At 36.9% G+C, this 22,539-nt stretch overlaps 1 protein-coding gene across 2 annotated transcripts in view; it reads right to left on the bottom strand.

Moving 5' to 3' along the window:
• Positions 1-4,871: 4,871 nt before the first annotated feature.
• LOC129748600 (probable G-protein coupled receptor Mth-like 14) overlaps positions 4,872-22,539 on the bottom strand; it is a 52,143-nt gene continuing 34,475 nt past the window's right edge. For both annotated transcript variants that reach the window (XM_055743260.1, XM_055743259.1), the window contains exons 3-6: positions 15,329-15,941; positions 15,066-15,266; positions 14,787-15,003; positions 4,872-5,415 (exon numbers count right to left, since the gene is read on the bottom strand). In XM_055743260.1, coding sequence (XP_055599235.1) covers positions 5,130-5,415; positions 14,787-15,003; positions 15,066-15,266; positions 15,329-15,941 — 1,317 coding nt within the window. In that variant the 3' untranslated portion in view covers positions 4,872-5,129. The remainder of the gene's footprint in view (positions 5,416-14,786; positions 15,004-15,065; positions 15,267-15,328; positions 15,942-22,539) is intronic.

The following is a 22,539-nucleotide window of genomic DNA, read 5'->3' as shown; positions in this document are numbered from 1 at the left end:
ACGCTACGAATCATACTGGAACAAATCAAAGATTTCCAGGACTCTCTTCTGCTGGTGTTCGTTGATTTCGAAAAATCATTCAACCGACCGACTTAACCATGAAAACATCTGGACGGCTCTAGGGCGACGAGGAGTCCCAGAGAAATTAATCCATCTCATAGAAGCACAGTACAAGGCATTTTCGTTTAAGGTCCTACACGACGGTGTCTTGTCTGATCTAATCCTAGTAGCTACTGGAGTGAGACAGTGATGTATCTTATCACCGCCACCCTTTCTCATCGAAATGGATGAGTTCTTGTCTAGAACGATTGACTGTATAGCAAATCGATGATTGCCGTGGAATCCTTCGACAATGGAGCAACTTAACGAGCTTGACCTGGTAGACGATATTGTTTTGCTCGCCCAAACACAACCTGGTATGCAGTGCAAACTCGACGACCTCACCGAAAGCTCCAAGGCAGCAAGTCTCAAAATCAATGTCGGAAAGATCAAGTCAACAAAGAAAATCCCTCCAGTTTCCCTCCAGAAAGTGCACCCAGTATCTTGGTAGCCAGATAACGCCTGATGGTGGTACCAAGAAAGACATTGAAACCTGAATCAGAGAAGCTCGAATTGCATTTGCGAGTCTTCGACACATCTGGCGCTCACGCCAAATCTCTCTACGAGCATAAATCCGAATCTTCAACTCAAACGTCAAATCCGTATTGCTGTACGAGTGCGAAACTTGTACGGGTTGTACAGGTTAATCGCTTCCTGTTGAACATCATTCGCGCTTGGTGGCTTGGCAACTGGATTTCAAATACCGGTTTTACTAAAAGGCGCTAGAAATCGAGCTTCGGAAGCGTAAGTGGAGATGAACTGGGCACACGCTGCGAAGATATGAAAACGAGATTTGCAGAGAGGCGCTTGACTGGAATCCAGATGGCCATCGAAGAAGAGGAAGGCCCAGAAGCTCGTGGAGGCGTTGTCTAGCTGCTGAAATCAGCACAGTTGACGAAAACCTTGGCTGTAAAGCCGTAAAGCTCAGCCGGTCGTCGATCATCACCCCCAGGTACTTTATCGCACGCTTGGACTCGATTGCGCATGGTCCAACTGCGATCGTCCCTGATTGTGCTGAAATCAGGTTGGTGATCAGCACCATCTCGGTCTTGTGGTGAGCCAGGCGTAGGCTCTTGGAGTGCATCCAGTTTTCCACCTTCTCAATAGCTACTGTGGCGAGTAGCTGGACATCCTCCGTTGACGAGCCCGATGCCAGGAGAACTACATCGTCGGTGAATCCCACAAGTCTCACTCCTGTGGGGAGACGCAGTCTCAGCAGTTCGTCGTAGACGATGTTCCACAATACCGGGCCAAGTATCGATCCTTGTGGAACCCCTGCCGAGACTCTCACTGTTTCCAGTCCCTCGCTGGTCATATACTACACGGATATAACACTCCAACATCCACTGCGCAGAACCGATCTTCTCTCCGTTTTTTCAACCTGGCTTCATCTGCCCTTTCGATGACCTGTCGAATGACATCCACCGTGCTACGACCTTTCCGGAAACCGAACTGTTTGTCGGATAGGCCGTTCGCACCTTCGGTGTAGAGCTGGATCCTACTCTGTAACACCTTTTCTAGAACCTTGCCAGCAGTGTCCAGGAGACATATCGGGCGATACGCTGATGGTTCACCAGGTGGCTTGCCCGGTTTTGGCAGGAGCACCAATCGCTGCCGCTTCCACACATCTGGGAAGACCCTATCATCCACATACTGTTGCATTGAAGACCGGAACATTTCGGGATGTTCCATGAGCGCAGCCTTCACTGCCACATTAGGGATGCCATCCGGACCCGGAGCTTTGTTCAGCTGAAGGGACTTAGCGATGTCGCGTAGTTCCTCCAGTGAAATCTGCTCTTCTTCGCTCGTATCCCAGTCGAATGGGACCCTCGGCCATGTCACTTCCACGTGCTGTGGGAACAGCTCGTTAACGATCTCACGCAGTTTTATCGGACACGATTCCTGTGGTGCACCTCCGCTCCGCGTTTTGGCCATGACAATCCTGTAAGCGTCGCCCCAGGGGTTGTCGTTGGCGTCCTCGCAGAGTTGCCTGAATCGTGCCTTTTTACTCGCCTTAATTGCCCTACAGATGGCAGACCTCGCAATTACGTAGGGTACTCTCCGCTTTGCTCTCGTTGACGGGGACCGCTCGCTCTCGCTCTCTGCATATGTCGCCTAGCCCGAAGGCAGCTAGTACGCAGGTCTGCGAATTCCGCCGTCCACCAGTAGACGGGTTGCCGAGTGTCCTTCCGCTTCGCCCTCCTTGTCATCGCAGCGTCGCATGCGCGTGTGAGTACCCTCGCTAGGTCTTCCGCGGACAGGTTTTCCAAAGTCCGCTCCCAGTTTAACACCTCGACAAAGACGTTCTGGTCGAATTGTGTTGTCTTCCAGAGACGTGTTCGTGTTGTCGTACCTCTTCTACCTGCCCGCGAACTTGTGCCCACACGATAACGGATCGCGAAGTGATCGCTATCGATGAACACGTCGCTTACCCTCCAGTCGCTCGTCCAGCCCGGACTGCTGAAGGTGACGTCGATGATGGACTCGCTCCCATTCCTGTGGTAGGTCTTCGTGTTTCCTACATTCCCCAGGTCAACGTCTAGCCTTGCCAGGGCTTCCAGTAGAAGTTGTCCCCTGGGGTTTGTAAGGCGACTACCCCATTCTACGACCCACGCATTGAAGTCCCCGCCTATGACAACGGGGCTCCGACCCGTGAGACCTTTGACGATTTTGTCCATCATGACGCCGAGTCTCTCCAGAGACCACCGCGGGGGGGCGTAGCAGCTACAGACGAAGATCCCGTTGACGGGTCTGCTACTAACGCCAGGTCCAACTTTTCCTCAAACGCCAACTGCCGAAACAGCTGGTGTGCTGAGTGGCAGTGGTTGAGGTTGAGCTGAACCGCTTCTATCCCCGCGAAGGTGCAGACGACACCTTTTGAAAGGCGGGGCACCTAGGGTTGCCAGCCCTGTGTCTTCCACCGCAGTGGAGACACTTTGCGTCTTAGGTGCAGCTAGCCGCCTCATGGCCGGCTTCACTGCACCGCCAACACAAACCACTTCTGTCTATGCCGTTGCACGTGGAAGACTTGTGCCCAAGTTCCACGCACCAGAAGCACCTTTCCGGTTGCTGGGGGATGGCTATCTGGCAGATAGACCAACCCACCTTTAGCCGCCCACACTTGAGTGCGGCGTTTGCTGCCGCAACCGGAAGCTTCACGAATGCCACCTGTGTCCCAGATCTGGGAGGGCCATCTCGCATCCTGACCGAGATCTGGTCAGTGCCGATCTTGCACAGATCCTTCAACGCATTCTGTACCTCAACATCCGTGGCTATCTCGTCTAGGTTTTTCACCCTGACGGTAACCGTGGTGCTGAGGGCGCGGATTTCCGCGGCTTCTCACACTATCTTTTGTGTTAACGCTTTGTATTCCGCACACTTGATCTGTGAGCCATGTCGGAGCTCGAGGATCATCTCGCCGGAACGTGTTCGGCGGATTCTCCTCACATCCCCTCCAAGGCCCACCAGCCTATCGCTAGTCCTCATTTGTCTGAGGACATCAGCGAAGGTCCCTTCTGGAGCCTTAACCACTAGAGCCTCCCCCTTGTCCCTAAACCGCTTGGGCTTGGGTTTGGGTTTGGCCTTAGTGGTCTTTTTCCTTTTGCGCTCAACCGTCTGCCACCCGGTTGGCGTATCAGGAACTTGGCCGTTCGCGTTTCCTCCACCCTCTGTTTCATTTCCGCCGGATCCTGCCGGACCGTAGGATCCCGGGCCCGCTTTTTTGGGGCTCCTGGCCTCGTCTCGCCTGGCGACCCCATTTTCCGCTTGCCGTGCACGTGCCCTCGTTCTGCACTCCGGAGCAGTGAGCAACAAACATGTCCATCACGTTTGCAAGCTTCTTACGCACCTCTTTATGGATGTTCGACTTCTTCCTCACATAGTCCACGAGGTCTTGCATCCCAGCCATCGCGACGGCAGGTTCAACAAGGGTCTCAGGGTCCTGAAGCTCCGGGGAGCTTAGGAGTTCCTCGACTGCCTGCTGAACCTCAGCGAAGGGGTCTCCGCTCTCGCCACTATCGACAGGCGTCCTCACCGGCTCGGCGGGTTGTCTAACCGGCGAGCGCCTTAGCCCGCTCAAGCCAAACGGATTAGGACAGGCGTCCCTCTCCGCATCACTCCCTTCCATTCGCTTTCTATTGTTTCTGTTGTTATTATTCATAGTAAATCCCACGAGTAGCAAGGTAAGTATACGGTCCACTGCGCCAGTGACCTGCTTAGCGCAGCAAGGACTGGGATACTGTGGGGTGTGTCCTTGTGCCCCACTTATTGATGTGCATGGCTTAAGAAGTAGGGACGTTGACGGTTACTCAAATGCGTGAAACAATAAAAAGTAGTAGCGCTGCCGTGCAAACAACGAAACCCGAAAACAGTTTACACATCGATCGAACCAGTACTCGCAATAGAAAACTTCACTTGAGCCGGCCGTACATTTCCTTTTGTCCGATCGCGGTACGAAAAACACGTGCTTCGATCCATCCAAGTATCATTGAATAGATCAATGCAAAATCAGCCTATCGACTTTGCTTCTTCTAGACAATGATACGGTGCTGGACAAATGGTCTTGTGCGGTAAGAAGTTTTCTCAAATCACGCTCTTGGCTCATTTTCAACACCTTTCATGCTTCCTAATCTAATCTATCCGTCTATAATTTTCATTACTTTCATTTGATATTCTTCCTACCGAAATGCCATTAATCATTCAATTAAATCATAAAAGCTATTTTGTCCCCCTGATAAAATAAAAAAAAGTTTCATTTAATAAATTTGGTTTATTCGATTCTCAATAGACTACAACATCCCGCTCGATTCGATAATGAACTCGTGACTATTTGCATCGTCTTACGAATTAATCCTAAATGCTAATGCGACTTAAAACTGGTAAACTGGCGAACGAACTTTCAACAATCAGCCGCGCCCACACAATGGTAAAATACTTTCAATAAATACAGTCATGTGCGCTTTGTCAGCACTCTTTTTCTCAGCCTATCACAATCCATTTGGAAAACAAAACTGCTTCTCCTTTCGCTGCCTTCACAGCAACGGAACTGCGGTCCGTTCCAAAGTTTTCATCTCCCGTTCCATCTCCATGGCGCGCAGATCCAGCGATCCGGAATTGTACCAGCACTCCCGGATGATGGTCCACTTTTTGCGTCCACCCACGAACAGCACCCCGATTAGCAGTCCCTGCACGATGAGCATGTAGGCGGCTCCAATCCGGTAGATGTCGTCCCCCCGGGCCACCCAATTTCGCCGCAGGGAGCTGAACAGGACCCAACAGATCAGGGTGAAGAAAGCCTCGACCGTGCAGAGGCGGTTCCTGAAAAAATGGCAAAAATTTAAAAAACGAGACAGAATGAAACAACAATAAGAACAATAAAAAAACAAATATAAGACGATGAGGTAGCAAACCAACCATAATAAGGCTAAATCAAGATGAAATTAAACAAAAGGAATGGGAGAAAAATTTGACCGAAAAAGTAAAATGAATGAGTCAAGAACAAAAACAAACATGAAAAAATAAAACAAAAAAGAAAGTACATTGGACAAAAATGAGACGAAAATTAAGACCAAATTAAGACGAAAAAGAGACTTGAAAAACAAACTGAGAGAAAAATTCACAAACGAATATTACGAATCCAAAATGAGAGAGAGAATTGCACGAAACCAGACAAAAAAGAGACAACATACACACAAAAACTAGAGAAAAAAGAAAAAAATGACAAAAATGACAAAAATGACAAAAATGACAAAAATGACAAAAATAACAAAAATGACAAAAATAACAAAAATGACAAAAATAATAAAAATAACAAAAATGACAAAAATGACAAAAATGACAAAAATGACAAAAATGACAAAAATGACAAAAATGACAAAAATGACAAAAATGACAAAAATGACAAAAATGACAAAAATGACAAAAATGACAAAAATGACAAAAATGACAAAAATGACAAAAATGACAAAAATGACAAAAATGACAAAAATGACAAAAATGACAAAAATGACAAAAATGACAAAAATGACAAAAATGACAAAAATGACAAAAATGACAAAAATGACAAAAATGACAAAAATGACAAAAATGACAAAAATGACAAAAATGACAAAAATGACAAAAATGACAAAAATGACAAAAATGACAAAAATGACAAAAATGACAAAAATGACAAAAATGACAAAAATGACAAAAATGACAAAAATGACAAAAATGACAAAAATGACAAAAATGACAAAAATGACAAAAATGACAAAAATGACAAAAATGACAAAAATGACAAAAATGACAAAAATGACAAAAATGACAAAAATGACAAAAATGACAAAAATGACAAAAATGACAAAAATGACAAAAATGACAAAAATGACAAAAATGACAAAAATGGCAAAAATGAAAAAAATGACAAAAATGACAAAAATGACAAAAATGACAAAAATGACAAAAATGACAAAAATGACAAAAATGACAAAAATGACAAAAATGACAAAAATGACAAAAATGACAAAAATGACAAAAATGACAAAAATGACAAAAATGACAAAAATGACAAAAATGACAAAAATGACAAAAATGACAAAAATGACAAAAATGACAAAAATGACAAAAATGACAAAAATGACAAAAGTGACAAAAATGACAAAAATGACAAAAATGACAAAAATGACAAAAATGACAAAAATGACAAAAATGACAAAAATGACAAAAATGACAAAAATGACAAAAATGACAAAAATGACAAAAATGACAAAAATGACAAAAATGACAAAAATGACAAAAATGACAAAAATGACAAAAATGACAAAAATGAAAAAAATGAAAAAAATGACAAAAATGACAAAAATGACAAAAATGACAAAAATGACAAAAATGACAAAAATGACAAAAATGACAAAAATGACAAAAATGACAAAAATGACAAAAATGACAAAAATGACAAAAATGACAAAAATGACAAAAATGACAAAAATGACAAAAATGACAAAAATGACAAAAATGACAAAAATGACAAAAATGACAAAAATGACAAAAATGACAAAAATGACAAAAATGACAAAAATGACAAAAATGACAAAAATGACAAAAATGACAAAAATGACAAAAATGACAAAAATGACAAAAATGACAAAAATGACAAAAATGACAAAAATGACAAAAATGACAAAAATGACAAAAATGACAAAAATGACAAAAATGACAAAAATGACAAAAATGACAAAAATGACAAAAATGACAAAAATGACAAAAATGACAAAAATGACAAAAATGACAAAAATGACAAAAATGACAAAAATGACAAAAATGACAAAAATGACAAAAATGACAAAAATGACAAAAATGACAAAAATGACAAAATGACAAAAATGACAAAAATGACAAAAATGACAAAAATGACAAAAATGACAAAAATGACAAAAATGACAAAAATGACAAAAATGACAAAAATGACAAAAATGACAAAAATGACAAAAATGACAAAAATGACAAAAATGACAAAAATGACAAAAATGACAAAAATGACAAAAATGACAAAAATGACAAAAATGACAAAAATGACAAAAATGACAAAAATGACAAAAATGGCAAAAATGAAAAAAATGACAAAAATGACAAAAATGACAAAAATGACAAAAATGACAAAAATGACAAAAATGACAAAAATGACAAAAATGACAAAAATGACAAAAATGACAAAAATGACAAAAATGACAAAAATGACAAAAATGACAAAAATGACAAAAATGACAAAAATGACAAAAATGACAAAAATGACAAAAATGACAAAAATGACAAAAATGACAAAAATGACAAAAATGACAAAAATGACAAAAATGACAAAAATGACAAAAATGACAAAAATGACAAAAATGACAAAAATGACAAAAATGACAAAAATGACAAAAATGACAAAAATGACAAAAATGACAAAAATGACAAAAATGACAAAAATGACAAAAATGACAAAAATGACAAAAATGACAAAAATGACAAAAATGACAAAAATGACAAAAATGACAAAAATGACAAAAATGACAAAAATGACAAAAATGACAAAAATGACAAAAATGACAAAAATGACAAAAATGACAAAAATGACAAAAATGACAAAAATGACAAAAATGACAAAAATGACAAAAATGACAAAAATGACAAAAATGACAAAAATGACAAAAATGACAAAAATGACAAAAATGACAAAAATGACAAAAATGACAAAAATGACAAAAATGACAAAAATGACAAAAATGACAAAAATGACAAAAATGACAAAAATGACAAAAATGACAAAAATGACAACAAAAAAAACAAAAATGACAAAAATGACAAAAATGACAAAAATGACAAAAATGACAAAAATGACAAAAATGACAAAAATGACAAAAATGACAAAAATGACAAAAATGACAAAAATGACAAAAATGACAAAAATGACAAAAATGACAAAAATGACAAAAATGACAAAAATGACAAAAATGACAAAAATGACAAAAATGACAAAAATGACAAAAATGACAAAAATGACAAAAATGACAAAAATGACAAAAATGACAAAAATGACAAAAATGACAAAAATGACAAAAATGACAAAAATGACAAAAATGACAAAAATGACAAAAATGACAAAAATGACAAAAATGACAAAAATGACAAAAATGACAAAAATGACAAAAATGACAAAAATGACAAAAATGACAAAAATGACAAAAATGACAAAAATGACAAAAATGACAAAAATGACAAAAATGACAAAAATGACAAAAATGACAAAAATGACAAAAATGACAAAAATGACAAAAATGACAAAAATGACAAAAATGACAAAAATGACAAAAATGACAAAAATGACAAAAATGACAAAAATGACAAAAATGACAAAAATGACAAAAATGACAAAAATGACAAAAATGACAAAAATGACAAAAATGACAAAAATGACAAAAATGACAAAAATGACAAAAATGACAAAAATGACAAAAATGACAAAAATGACAAAAATGACAAAAATGACAAAAATGACAAAAATGACAAAAATGACAAAAATGACAAAAATGACAAAAATGACAAAAATGACAAAAATGACAAAAATGACAAAAATGACAAAAATGACAAAAATGACAAAAATGACAAAAATGACAAAAATGACAAAAATGACAAAAATGACAAAAATGACAAAAATGACAAAAATGACAAAAATGACAAAAATGACAAAAATGACAAAAATGACAAAAATGACAAAAATGACAAAAATGACAAAAATGACAAAAATGACAAAAATGACAAAAATGACAAAAATGACAAAAATGACAAAAATGACAAAAATGACAAAAATGACAAAAATGACAAAAATGACAAAAATGACAAAAATGACAAAAATGACAAAAATGACAAAAATGACAAAAATGACAAAAATGACAAAAATGACAAAAATGACAAAAATGACAAAAATGACAAAAATGACAACAAAAAAAACAAAAATGACAAAAATGACAAAAATGACAAAAATGACAAAAATGACAAAAATGACAAAAATGACAAAAATGACAAAAATGACAAAAATGACAAAAATGACAAAAATGACAAAAATGACAAAAATGACAAAAATGACAAAAATGACAAAAATGACAAAAATGACAAAAATGACAAAAATGACAAAAATGACAAAAATGACAAAAATGACAAAAATGACAAAAATGACAAAAATGACAAAAATGACAAAAATGACAAAAATGACAAAAATGACAAAAATGACAAAAATGACAAAAATGACAAAAATGACAAAAATGACAAAAATGACAAAAATGACAAAAATGACAAAAATGACAAAAATGACAAAAATGACAAAAATGACAAAAATGACAAAAATGACAAAAATGACAAAAATGACAAAAATGACAAAAATGACAAAAATGACAAAAATGACAAAAATGACAAAAATGACAAAAATGACAAAAATGTCAAAAATCACAAAAATCACAAAAATCACAAAAATCACAAAAATTACAAAAATGACAAAAATTACAAAAATTACAAAAATTACAAAAACTACAAAAATTACAAAAATTACAAAACTTACAAAAATTACAAAAATTACAAAAATTACAAAAATTACAAAAATTACAAAAATTACAAAAATTACAAAAATTACAAAAATTACAAAAATTACAAAAATTACAAAAATTACAAAAATTACAAAAATTACAAAAATTACAAAAATTACAAAAATTACAAAAATTACAAAAATTACAAAAATTACAAAAATTACAAAAATTACAAAAAGACAAAAATGATAAAAATAAAAAAAAATGACAAAAATGACAAAGTGGCAAAAATGACAAAGATGAAAAAAAATGAAAAAAATGAGAAAAAATTACAAAAAATGACAAAAGTTACAAAGATTTCAAAAATTTCAGAAAATCAAAAAAATACAAAAATTACAAAACTAGAAAAAAGACCAAAATTTCAAAAATTACGAAAATTACAAAAAATAGACAAAATTGAAAAATAAATTCTACAAAAGTTCAGCTGAAAATCAGGCAAAAATGGTTAAATTTCCCGACGGCCAAAGTTATGTAAAAAAAAAATTTATCTCAATAAAATATAAGACATAAATTAGACAAATTTGAAAGAAATGTGATAGCAATGAGACACTATTGAGACAAAAGTTTTCAAAATTGGAATAGAAATCAGTGAAAAATATGGCAAAAATGATGTAAAATTGAGATAAAAATGAGAATAAATTGATACAAAATAGAAGCAGAAATTATACACAATGAGAGTAAAAGAAGACATTTAAAGCAACAGTAATAAGACAAAAATTGTACAAAATTAAGCAAAAACGAGACAATTATAAACAATATTAAGAAAAAATTCTCTGGCGAAGTCAGACAAAAATTAGATAAAGAAGAGTTAGCAACACGACAAAAATAAGACTCTTTGAAACAAAAGTGAGACCAAAATCAGTCAAGAAGCGGCCAAAAATTGAACAAAATCAACAGACCGACTAAATGAGACAAAATTCAGACAAAAACTTAGTCTCAAATAAGACAAAAACAAGACGCGAAAAACAGGTAGAAAGGAGACAAATGTTGGACGAGACAAAAAATAAGTAAAAATGGGACGGAAATGACAAATATGATCGTAACAAAAATTAGTTAAAATTGAAATATTGACAGAATGTAAAAAATGAAACAGAAACAGAAATGAGAGAAAAATAAGGCGAACATGGTACAAAAATGACAATAGCTATGTGAATATACATTAGACTGCCTCAAATTTGTATGGGAAATTCAAAACCTGTAAAATGTAATGCGCTGCAGGCTCAAATTGATCCTAGGCCTAGTGCAAGATCTCATGCAAAATTTGGGCCAGATCGGATAACGGGTCGCTCAACGAGCCTGAAGTTTGTATGGGATTTTGAGACATTTTGTTCGGAAGAAACATCAAAAACCAGTTTTTCTTCAATAATTTTGGTTTCCTTCGACCAATTTCTGTTGAAAAAGGGTTTTCTTGAAGCCTAAATAATGAAAAATATTTCATCCGAAGTCTGCAATTTGATTCGAATTAAGAAAAAAAGTTAATAGGCTTCAAAAATGAGCTAACTTTTGTAAGGGTTGTCACGGTGTGTTTCTTAGAAGGACTTAAAGAAAAAAAAACAGTAACTCTAATTTTTGCATGGGTAGAAAGAAGAGCTTCTTCCGGTTTATTTTCACCAAAAATTAAAATATTTTGTCGGTGACCCCCCATACAAAATAATTTTTTGAAATTTTCTATTTAAATTTTTCAAAAAATAAATAAATTTTTATATTTTATAATTTCAGAGCGACTAATTCACTTAATTTTAACTTTTAATGCCTTTAAATTAAACTCATTAATGTCATCAAAATCTTTGAAAAATTTTCAATTTTTTTTAACAAGTTACAGAACTGTTTAACAGAAAAAAAAATTTAAAAAAGTATCTTCTAATCCTAAAATTTAAAAATTGGCTGGCAAATCCTGTAAGCAGTCTCAGGGGGTCAAATTATCTGAAATTATTAGAATTATCTGAAATAATATGAATCCATCATGAATCCATTTGAATCCATTACCTTTAGATTTTCTGATTCTTAGCTTCTATGGTTTCACACTCACTATATTATTTAAATAATCTCTTAAATTCTTTGTTTTGAATAAAAATTTAAGTTATTTGGAAATAAATTTATTTTATGGATAAATCTAGTCTAAAACTGTGATAAATTTGAAATTTTTCAAAAAAATGCATTTCAATCTTCTTGTCGATCTTAAATGTACAAAAGTAAACAGTATTCTTAACAAAAGTGAATTGCAAATGATCGATAGCAAGCTAGCCTGCAGTACAACAATAAAAGTAAAACAATCATAACTTCTACAATTTTATACCAATTATGGTAAAACTATACAAATCATTGGTTTGAATAAACTATAAAAATCCATAAAAACAAAAAAAAAAAAACGCATAAATCTGGTCTAAAACCATCGATAAAATTGACATTTCTCTTGGAAAAAAAACGTTTTTCATCGTTTTGTTGATCATGAATTCGAAAATATCAGCAATAGTACTTCAATTCGTGAGCAAAAATGAAGTTCAAATGATTAATAAAAAATTTATTCAACATCAATATAAGAAAAAGAAATTTAAAATTGATGTTGTTTTTGTGGAAAATAAGCGGATTCCAGTGCAAGTACTTTAACTTTTAACCAGTGTTCCGAAAATCAATCAAAACAAACACTCAGGATGCGTTTCCTGTTGGAAACATTCTGATTGTATAATGGGATAGCGCCCCTCGCAACTGCTTCGCCTGGCTGGTATGCAATTTCGATCAGCGCCTCTATCAGCTATGCCAACCGAGTCGCATCATTCAGAATCATCGGTTTAGCAAACATCGCACATCGAAGATGAGTGAGATACAAACTGATCCGTTTTGAATGTAGCTTACTCAGTATCTGCCTGAAATTATATGAAATTCAAAATTATTTTTTGCAGGACGAGAAAAATCAAACAATTGTGCGGGACACCATAAATTCTCAGTAGTTTTAACGTGACGGACGACAGTTTAATAAGAGAACTTGTAAAAATTGAAAAACACGGCGAAAGTGAACATCTTTCCCTCACAAACACAACTACAATTTGATTTTGATCATACTGATGTTAAAAAACGTTATAATTACAAATAAATTTATTAATTTGCTATATATCAAATCAAACAAAATACGCTAATGATCGGCTTCATGTATTACTCACTCACTGCCTGATCCATTCACTCTTGATCGAAGACCAACAAGATTCGCCATATGCATTGCGCATTGGTGAGATTCTAATTTGATGATGGTGCTGCACTGTTTTGACAGCAAGCATCGTGCGAGGTGATCTGTATTTTAGCGATGAATTGAACGATCGATGATCGGGTAGGCCCAGTAGCAATCAATAACGAAACCCGACCGCTGTACGTTCAGGTGCGAAGTGCAATCAGAAACATTAATTGAAAATGAGTGATTTTCGGAACAATGCTTTTAACTTGATTTTATTGAAAACTTTTATTCTCAGATATGTTCAAATGTAATCTTAAATTTTAAATTTAATTAAAAATGCCATAAACGAGTTACATAATCAAAAATTTAATTTTTGTTTTCTAAAGTGCGTACCCATTTGCATCAGAGCCTGCAAATAGTGTTGAAATATTTCAAAGAACAGTTAAAAAAAAAAGTTAATATTTTGTTGGAAACCAATCAATTGGTGTTGGACTGTTCTTATACATGTATCATGAAATTTTTTTACCAGAATTTGTTCTCCAAGATACACACATATAAATATAAATTCATGTTACATTTGGATAACACCAATAAAAACATGGGTATTCCAAATAAAAAATAAAATGTTCATATCAAAATAAATTTTTTAGATAGTCCAAATCATTTATCTTTCCAGGCGTTGACATTTTTTATTTTTTCAGAATGACAAAAATTTGAGTAAAAATAAAAAATAAATTTTCCACGAACAAAGTTACTATTCCATTGCACTGGAATAATTTTAACGATAATAATTTCTAAATGTGGTCTACAAATCTTCAAAAAAAAACAGAACGTATGGGGACTCACCACCCTGTAATTTTGCCTGAAAATGATTCAGTAAAGGCTGAATTTTCCATTTCTGAAAAAAATAGAGTTACTGTATTTTTTCTTTTAAACGTCTCCCATAAACACGCCGTGTGGTATTCATCATTGTTAATGAGTAGGGGCGTTCGAACATTTTGTCGCAGCATAAACCATGATGAATGCCACTCTTAAAAAAAGTTAGCCCATTTTAGAAACCTAATAACTTTTTTAATTTGACTCGAATCGATTTGCAATCTTCGTAATTGTCATAATTTGGGCTTCAAGAAAACTCGTTTTTAAAAGAAATCGGCCGAAGGGAACCAAAGTTATTGATTACAAACTGGATTTTCATGTTTCTCACAAACAAAATGTCTCAAAATCCCATACAAACTTTAGGCTCGTTGAGCGACCCCTTCCCGTTATCCGATCTAGCCCAAATTTTGCATGAGATCTTGCACTAGGCCTAGAATTAATTTTAGCCTGCAGCACATAACTTTTTCAAAAGTCGGGTCATTTGGGGCACTTTAATATACATGCTGAATCGAGATGTCTTAATCTTATAATGGTCGAAAAGTACTCACAGTGCTTGAATGTCCTTAACCCGCTGGCCGTTGATTCGGGGTTGTGAGTTGACCGCTTCCATGTAGGTCAGCTCTGTGTATTGCTGCTGTGGTTGATTAGCTGTGAACCTTACAAATTTGCTGGTGGCCAGTATTCGAACAGCTCGATGACTTAGATACAAAACGACTACTATCGCTAGGTAGTAAATGTACAGGATCAGGTGGAATATAAGAGCATCTAAAATAAAGGGAATTTTTATTTTTCTGATATGTTGAAAAAATCAAACTTCGAGGACTCACTCTTCCATGGGAGGAACAACGGAATCAACGTGATTACATACAGGACTCCCAAGCAGATGAACACGTCTTTCTTATTGGTGGGATCGAACTCGAATCCATTCGGGATGTAATAGGCTGCGTAGACGAAGTTGTGTACATTCATCAGCAGGAACACGAAGATCGCTGACATCAAAAATATCTGTCCGAAAACTTGCAGAACAACTGAAAAGAATAAGAGAGTTTTATTAGATTTTTTCCAAATTTTCGGAACCGAACTAGCTCACCAATATCTTGAAAGGCGACGCATCGATCACCACAAACAGCCAAACTCATCAAGATCAACCCGAAGAAGAACGATCCCGCATGTACGGCTATAAGATAGCCAAAGACGTCGTGCAACTTGGGCACCAATGCATAGGCCAGACAGGTGAACAGCAACGTCACCGAGACCAACACCATCCCGATGTAGATCAGAACGGCGGTTGCTCTTAGCTCAATCGGCTCCACATCTTCACAGGCCTTAGCCAGCAGCCGCGAGTTCCCATCCATATCGACGCAGTACTGATCGTAGACGATCATATCCGGACCATTGACAATAAGCAAAGACCCATTCTGAATGACAAACATCTCGTCTCCATCGGTTTCGTTGTACAGAAACGTTAAGCTGTTACCCACGCAGGTGTCATTCTGCACATAGTTGAAGTGCAGTTGGTTTTCCTTGTCCTCGATGCATTCACCATCGCCATAGAACACGGCGTAGATGGTGGCCACCGAGAGGGTTCCGTTGCCGGGAATACAGTGCACATTGCCGTCCTGATCCTGCCGGAACCGTTCCCCGAATGGGCAGCACTTTTTTATGTGCGAATCCTTGTCGTACACCGGCTGGATTGGCGATTGCTGCAATGCAAAAATCAAAATGGAAAAATTGGAAAATTTAGTCAATTTCGAAGCTGGTTTTTCTATGTTTGACAATTCAATGTCATATACGCAAGCACTGCGATGTGACTCCATTGTTTAGAAAAGTAGCATTGATTTCAGTTATTTATGGCCATGAATTATTCTCGAAATCCTGCTTTCTATTAATGTTGAAAAAACAACTATCCCAACATACTAATGCCGTTTTCGTTTTTCTCCACTAGCGCGGGGCAAAATTTTTTCTGAATAAACAAACAGAATCGTTACCCGGAACGATGCAAATATATGGTTGCTATACTCACCCTTATGTTTACCCCCAACACTGACGACTTTTACGGGGTGCAACCGCCTGCTTGAGGTTCAAATCTCGGGCAAAACTAGTGGACTTCTGAATTAATAAACGAACATAATAACAGCAGTTAGGGCAAAACTCGTGGGTAACTAGGTTGCCACTGCCAATAAACGAAAACACTATAAGATTGTTATCAAAAGCAACCTAAGTGTTTATTGGCGATTTGCAGCTCGGAACGACACTCAGAGGGCCCTGCGATCAAAATGATGATGTTAAGGATCCAAGTGTCAAAATGCGTAGTGTTTTTGAAAAACAATGGAAAAAATTTAAAAAAAAAACTCGGTGAAATATTATTTTAAGATGAAGGAATTGGAGAATATAGTAGGAAAAAGTGAATTCCTAATTACTCATATTGTTTATGTCAAGTTTATATTCAATTTGAGCTTATTTCAGTTCCCGAAAAAAACATTCTGCATCAATTAACTTAACGAAAAATAATCGAATCAATTATACTGGGTGACAGCCTGGGAGTGAATAGTCTGGGGTTTCTCAGCTGATTTAGACTAATTTTTGTGTCCTGAGTTAGAATATCACATTGATTTTTTGAGATACAGCCATATGGCTATATACGCTTCAATATGCTAGTAATAGGGGTTTTGAGTTCAATCTATGTAATTATAAAATTAACTTATTAACAAAATTAACAAAATTTATTATCTGAAAGTAGGCTACATATTTCTATTACTATTTCAGGTTATTAATATGGCTTCTGCTCGACATTCATGCATGAATAAGCCTGACGTTTTCTGCTACATCTGCGGAGAATACACGCTGGCAGCGGACAGGAAGAACATCACAGGCTTTGTGTAGAGCGCCTACCAGGCTTACTTTACAGTCAAGCTGGGTGACCAAGATAAGTCCTGGGCACCGCACAAGGTGTGCAAGACGTGCGTGGAATACCTCCGGCGGTGGACGAAGGGCACAAAAACTTCACTGAAGTTCGGGATACCGATGGTTAGGAGGGAGCCGTCTGACCATGCATCGGATTGTTACTTCTGCGCAATCAATACTACTGGTATCAACCGGAAGAATCGGCACAGCCTCCAGTACCCCGACCTTCCATCTACCCGCCGTCCAGTTGCTCACTGCGAAGAAATTCCTGTACCATCGTTCACAGAGCTTCCTCACAGCGACGACGAGGCCACCACTACCAGTACAGAGGAGGGAGGATATGCAGAAGAGTATGAAGCACGAGATGGTCCGCAGCCCTTTTCACAATGTGAGCTTAATGATCTTGTTCGGGATCTCAGCTTGTCAAAGATTTCCTCCGAGCTGTTGGCCTCCAGACTCAAAGAGAAAAATCTACTTGGCGAGGACGCGCGTATCACTTACTTTCGTAGAAGGCATGAGGACTACATGGGCTACTTCTGCCAGGAGGAAGACCTAGTGTACTGCCGAGATGTCGCCGGTCTTCTTGTTAAACTCGGGGCTCCTCACTACGATCCGAGAGAATGGCGACTGTTTATTGACAGCTGTAAGCGCTCTTTGAAGTGTGTTCTCCTACACAACGGGAACCAGTTCGCCTCATTCCCTCTTGCGCACTCCACAACTCTTGTAGAGAAATATGAAGCAGTGAAGTACGTGCTCGACAAAATCCAATATGACCAGCACCAATGGATCATCTGTGTCGACTTCAAGATGGTGAACTTTCTACTTGGTCAACAGTCCGGGTTCACGAAGTACCCATGCTTTATATGTATGTGGGACAGTCGAGACAGAGCCCACCACTATGTTAAGAAAGAGTGGCCGGCACGAGAGCAGTTAGTACCTGGGGCGAGAAACATCATAAACGAACCTCTTGTTGACCGGGAGAAGATATTGATCCCACCACTACACATGAAGCTAAGGTTAATGAAACAGTTCACGCGCGCCCTGGACAAGGATGGGAAATGCTTCAACTACCTGTGCAAAGCCAGCAAGCAAGTTTGAAAACTCCATGAACACACTAGAGCGCGCTGCGTGGAAATCGTTTGTGCAGGTGGTGATCAACTTCCTGGGGAACACGAAGGCAGCAAACCACGCCACACTCGTCAACAGCATGATAGAGGCCTTCCAAAAACTGGGGTGTTTGATGAGTATAAAGATGCACTTCTTGTTCTCACATATGGAGAAGTTTCCTGAAAACCTAGGGGCGATGAGCGACGAGCAGGGAGAAAGGTTCCATCAAGACATGCGCCAAATGGAGGAGAGGTACCAGGGGAGGTGGGACGCAGTCATGAAGGCGGACTACTGCTGGTCGCTGAAGAGAGACAACCCAGCAGCTGCTCACAAACGGGAATCGAAGAAACGGCGATTTATGCCTTAAACTCTAAATTTTTGTGTCTCGTTACGCTCATTCTTACACTAATATTATGCTAATTTGCTTATCAAATTTCTTAGATTAAATAAAAACTGATAGAATTTGCATATCTTGACTTTTATTTCTTAAGAAAAACCGAGAAAATCGTCAGGGGTTTCTCAGCTGAGGAATCGTAGAAATTTGTTTTTTGGCGAAAAATCGACTTTTAAAAATTCATGTATTCTAATATCCTGACCTCATTGAACAAAACCATGGTCATTTTCGGATTCAGGGCGTCAATATTAGTCTAATTCAGTTGGAAAACCCTGGACTATTTTCAAAAAATCTTATTTTCTTACTCAGTGTTATCAATGTGTGGCTTGGAAACTAACAGAAGCTGGTCAAAATGCCAAGCAAACGGATGAAATATCATTTCAAAAATAATGTGGATGAGAACGTAACACCAAAACGAAATTCATTTGCAATCTCACTGGAAGACGTTCTTCCTGTTAATTCGAAACACTTGGTTGGGGACCCGAGATCAAGAACCCGGTTTTATTCAACTTTTAGGATGCAGTTTAACTCGATAAAACTGCGAAAACTTGCCGGCAAATTTGTAGAGCATTTCAGCAGCTGGATTGTATCAAATCTATCACTCCTAAACGGACAAACGAAAAACGTGAACTGTTCTACGTCCCCTGGAATTAACGAGAACAATCGAAATAAAAGTATGGTTTATCGGCCAAAAGTTTGGGATCATTCTTTCAAAAACATGAAAATTTATCTCATTCATATCTTTCTCATCTAACATCGTATTGCAGATCTGAAGGGTTCATGTCTAAGCTTAGGAATTGTTGTTTTTTATAAATTCATTCAAAAATTATATTTTAAAGTGATAATCATAAAAAATTTAGAATCATAAGTGTGAGCTTTCATAAAACAATTAATTTCAGGTAATTTTTTTATTATAATCACTTTAAAATATAATTTTTGAATGAATTTATGATAAAACAACAAAATTTTCAAAAAATCGCACTCAATATTAAAAGCCGATCATCTCGGGATAGGGTGGACCAAATTTCAAATTTTGAGTTGCATTAAAAAAAATAGAACACACACATATAGGATCTCAGTGAAACTTCATGTTTCTTCGAAGAGATCTAAATTCTACTAGACTAAAGCGTACATCTTTCAAGGATATAATGGCTAGCATCTTATTAATGCTAACACCACCAACCCACAGAAAGAGTACTATGCATGTAGTGACTGAGACTCGATCTCATGACCTCTGGCTTAGAAGACTTAAACGCTATCCTCTAGGCCACGGTTGGCGGCTAGAATCCTTATTCTTTACTTCTCAAAACACAATAAAAAAAATTGTGCAAAAATTTATAATGAACTTTTAATTAATGAAATATGCACTTAAGTTATCGTCCAAAAGTTTGGGATCACCTCTTAATATGGTGTATCGGACAAAAGATTGGGATCATTCTTTCAAAACAAGCAAATTTATCTCATTCATATCTTTCTCATCTAGCATCGTATTGCAGATCTGAAGGGTTCATTTGGAAGCTTAGGAATTGTTGTCTTCTAATATAAAAATGGAGGCATTTTCTTTGTAACAACATCACATATGAATGGTCGGTCGGACTGAAGTGAAATTTGGTATCCGAGGGTTTTTTGGGTCAGAGATGGTTTGTATAATAGTTTCAAGAATCTCACTTTTGATGAAAGGGGGGTCCCCATACAAAATTATCTCTTCACATCTTCTAATGGTCGGTCGTCATGGTTGTCCATTCCTCCCCGAGCGGCTTGAAAAGTGCAACTCAGTGAACTTTTCGTTCTGAAACACTTGCCCTGCTCTGTTAAGACGCCAGGCGCACACCCAATCTAGGAGCAGAGAAGGCTTCGCCAGGGTGAGAGGAAGAGAAAAAAAATCATCACATAAAGTGTAGGGGAGCAGCGCTAAAGCAACTCAGTAGGTTTGGTCCTTTTCCAACAAGAAAAGGAAGAAGAAGAAGCAATATCGTTTCGTGTTGTTTGTTTGCCTACTGTGGTAAGCAGAGAAGGAAAAAATTGCACTTCAGTTGTGTGTTTCGGGATTTCTCCTTCTCGCACAGTAGCGTTGCTATTGGGGCACTGGTTTTGCTCGGCACTCGGCTTCGGTTGTACTCGGAAACGAGTGTAGAGCATTTCGGAAGGAAGTGTGGTGCTCTACAAATCGTAGAAGATAACGGTGCGATTTACACAGCGCACTGTCTGATTTGAGAAGTGCGGACCAACCATGTCGGTCGTAATGAAGTGAAATTTGGTATCAGAGGGGTTTTTGGGTCAGAGATGGTTAGTATAATAGTTTCAAGAATCTCACTTTTTATGCAAGGTGGTCCCAATACAAATGAAGTTAAGGACGTGTAGATGAAATCAAACATTTATTACGATTCCATAAGAAGGTAAAACGAAGTTTACCGGGTCAGCTAGTTTTATCATAAATTCATTCAAAACTTATGTTTTAAAGTGATTATAATAAAAAAAATTACCTGAAATTAATTGTTTTATGAAAGCTCACACTTATGATTCTGAATTTTTTATGGTTATCAATTTCAAATATAATTTTTGAATGAATTTATGATAAAACAACAATTCCTAAGCTTCCAAATGAACCCTTCAGATCTGCAATACGATGTTAGATGAGAAAGATATGGATGAGATAAATTTTCATGTTTTTGAAAGAATGATCCCAAACTTTTGGCCGATAAACCATACTGAGGGGTGATCCCAAAATTGTGGACTTAGGTGTCTATTTTATTAATTCAAAGTACATTCATAATTTTTGCACAAAATTTTTCGATTGTGTTTATAGAATTATAGAATAAGGATTCTAATGCAATCCAAATTTTGAAGTTTGGTCCACCCTATCCCGAGATGATCGGCTTTGAATATTGAGTGCGATTTTTTGAAAATGTTCTAAATTTAGGTTAAGTTTAAGGTACAAAACTTAAACATTATTTCTGGGCAAAAAAAACTCCGAAATAGCTATTGCTCATTATCTTTCAAATGAAATCATAAGGTTTCCAATATGTCCTAAGACGGCTGAGATATGAACGATCAAAATTTGCATGTTTTTAGTGGGTGATCCCAAACTTTTGGCCGGCAGTGTAATACTAAAAAAAAGTCCCTTTGTCGTAAGTCGATGTGTTTTAAAATTAACTTGGAAGTTTCATATTGAACCAATTGAAAATGTCTATGGACCTTGGAAACTGTAGATTGATGGTGATAATTTATTTTTATTAGTCTGTTTTTTCTAATGAAAGATTTCAGTACATAGAATTTTGAAAGCTTCGATCGAAAAAATAGAGTGTTGAGGATTTAAGGACGAATAAGATTTATGAAAGATGTTTTTTCTAGAGGTTCTACAGTTAGGTTGTGCCTGATGATTTGAGTCGGAAAATGAGAACTCGGGACCATGTGAATGCCTTGGAAATTCTGAGATCACTGAAGAAAATAATAAGAATTGCATCAAGGACACTAAAAAGTGAATTTCTTGGACTGATAATTAGAAAAGTGTTAGGCTTTCCGATGAAGCTTGATGGACCAAATAGCTAGCAGTATTATTGGTATGATTCTCAATTGGAGCGGAAGTGGAGATGAGCAGAAACTTCGGCGGTGGTAAATTCTTGAGCTGGTGAGTTTTTGCAAATTCAGAAAAGCTTTCTTCACAGTGAACCCCAAAGAAAAACTGTGTTGGAAAATCAATATCCAGACATATTTGGTTTTAACTGCCAGATGTTGCTGCCATCTACGACTTGAAACAGGAAAAAGTGTGGTTTCCTGAAAATGAAATCAACCGACATTTTCTGATTCAAAACGAACTCACGTTTGGTACTTCATTTCACGTAATGTTTATAAACAAAATCAGCTGTTTGATAAAGTGTTATAGCTCAACTGTTAAA

Source organism: Uranotaenia lowii, chromosome 2 (assembly GCF_029784155.1).
Source record: "Uranotaenia lowii strain MFRU-FL chromosome 2, ASM2978415v1, whole genome shotgun sequence".
Taxonomy (NCBI): Eukaryota; Metazoa; Arthropoda; class Insecta; order Diptera; family Culicidae; genus Uranotaenia; species Uranotaenia lowii.
Note: the sequence above shows the minus strand (reverse complement) of the source record. Positions and strands in the feature narration are given on the sequence as shown.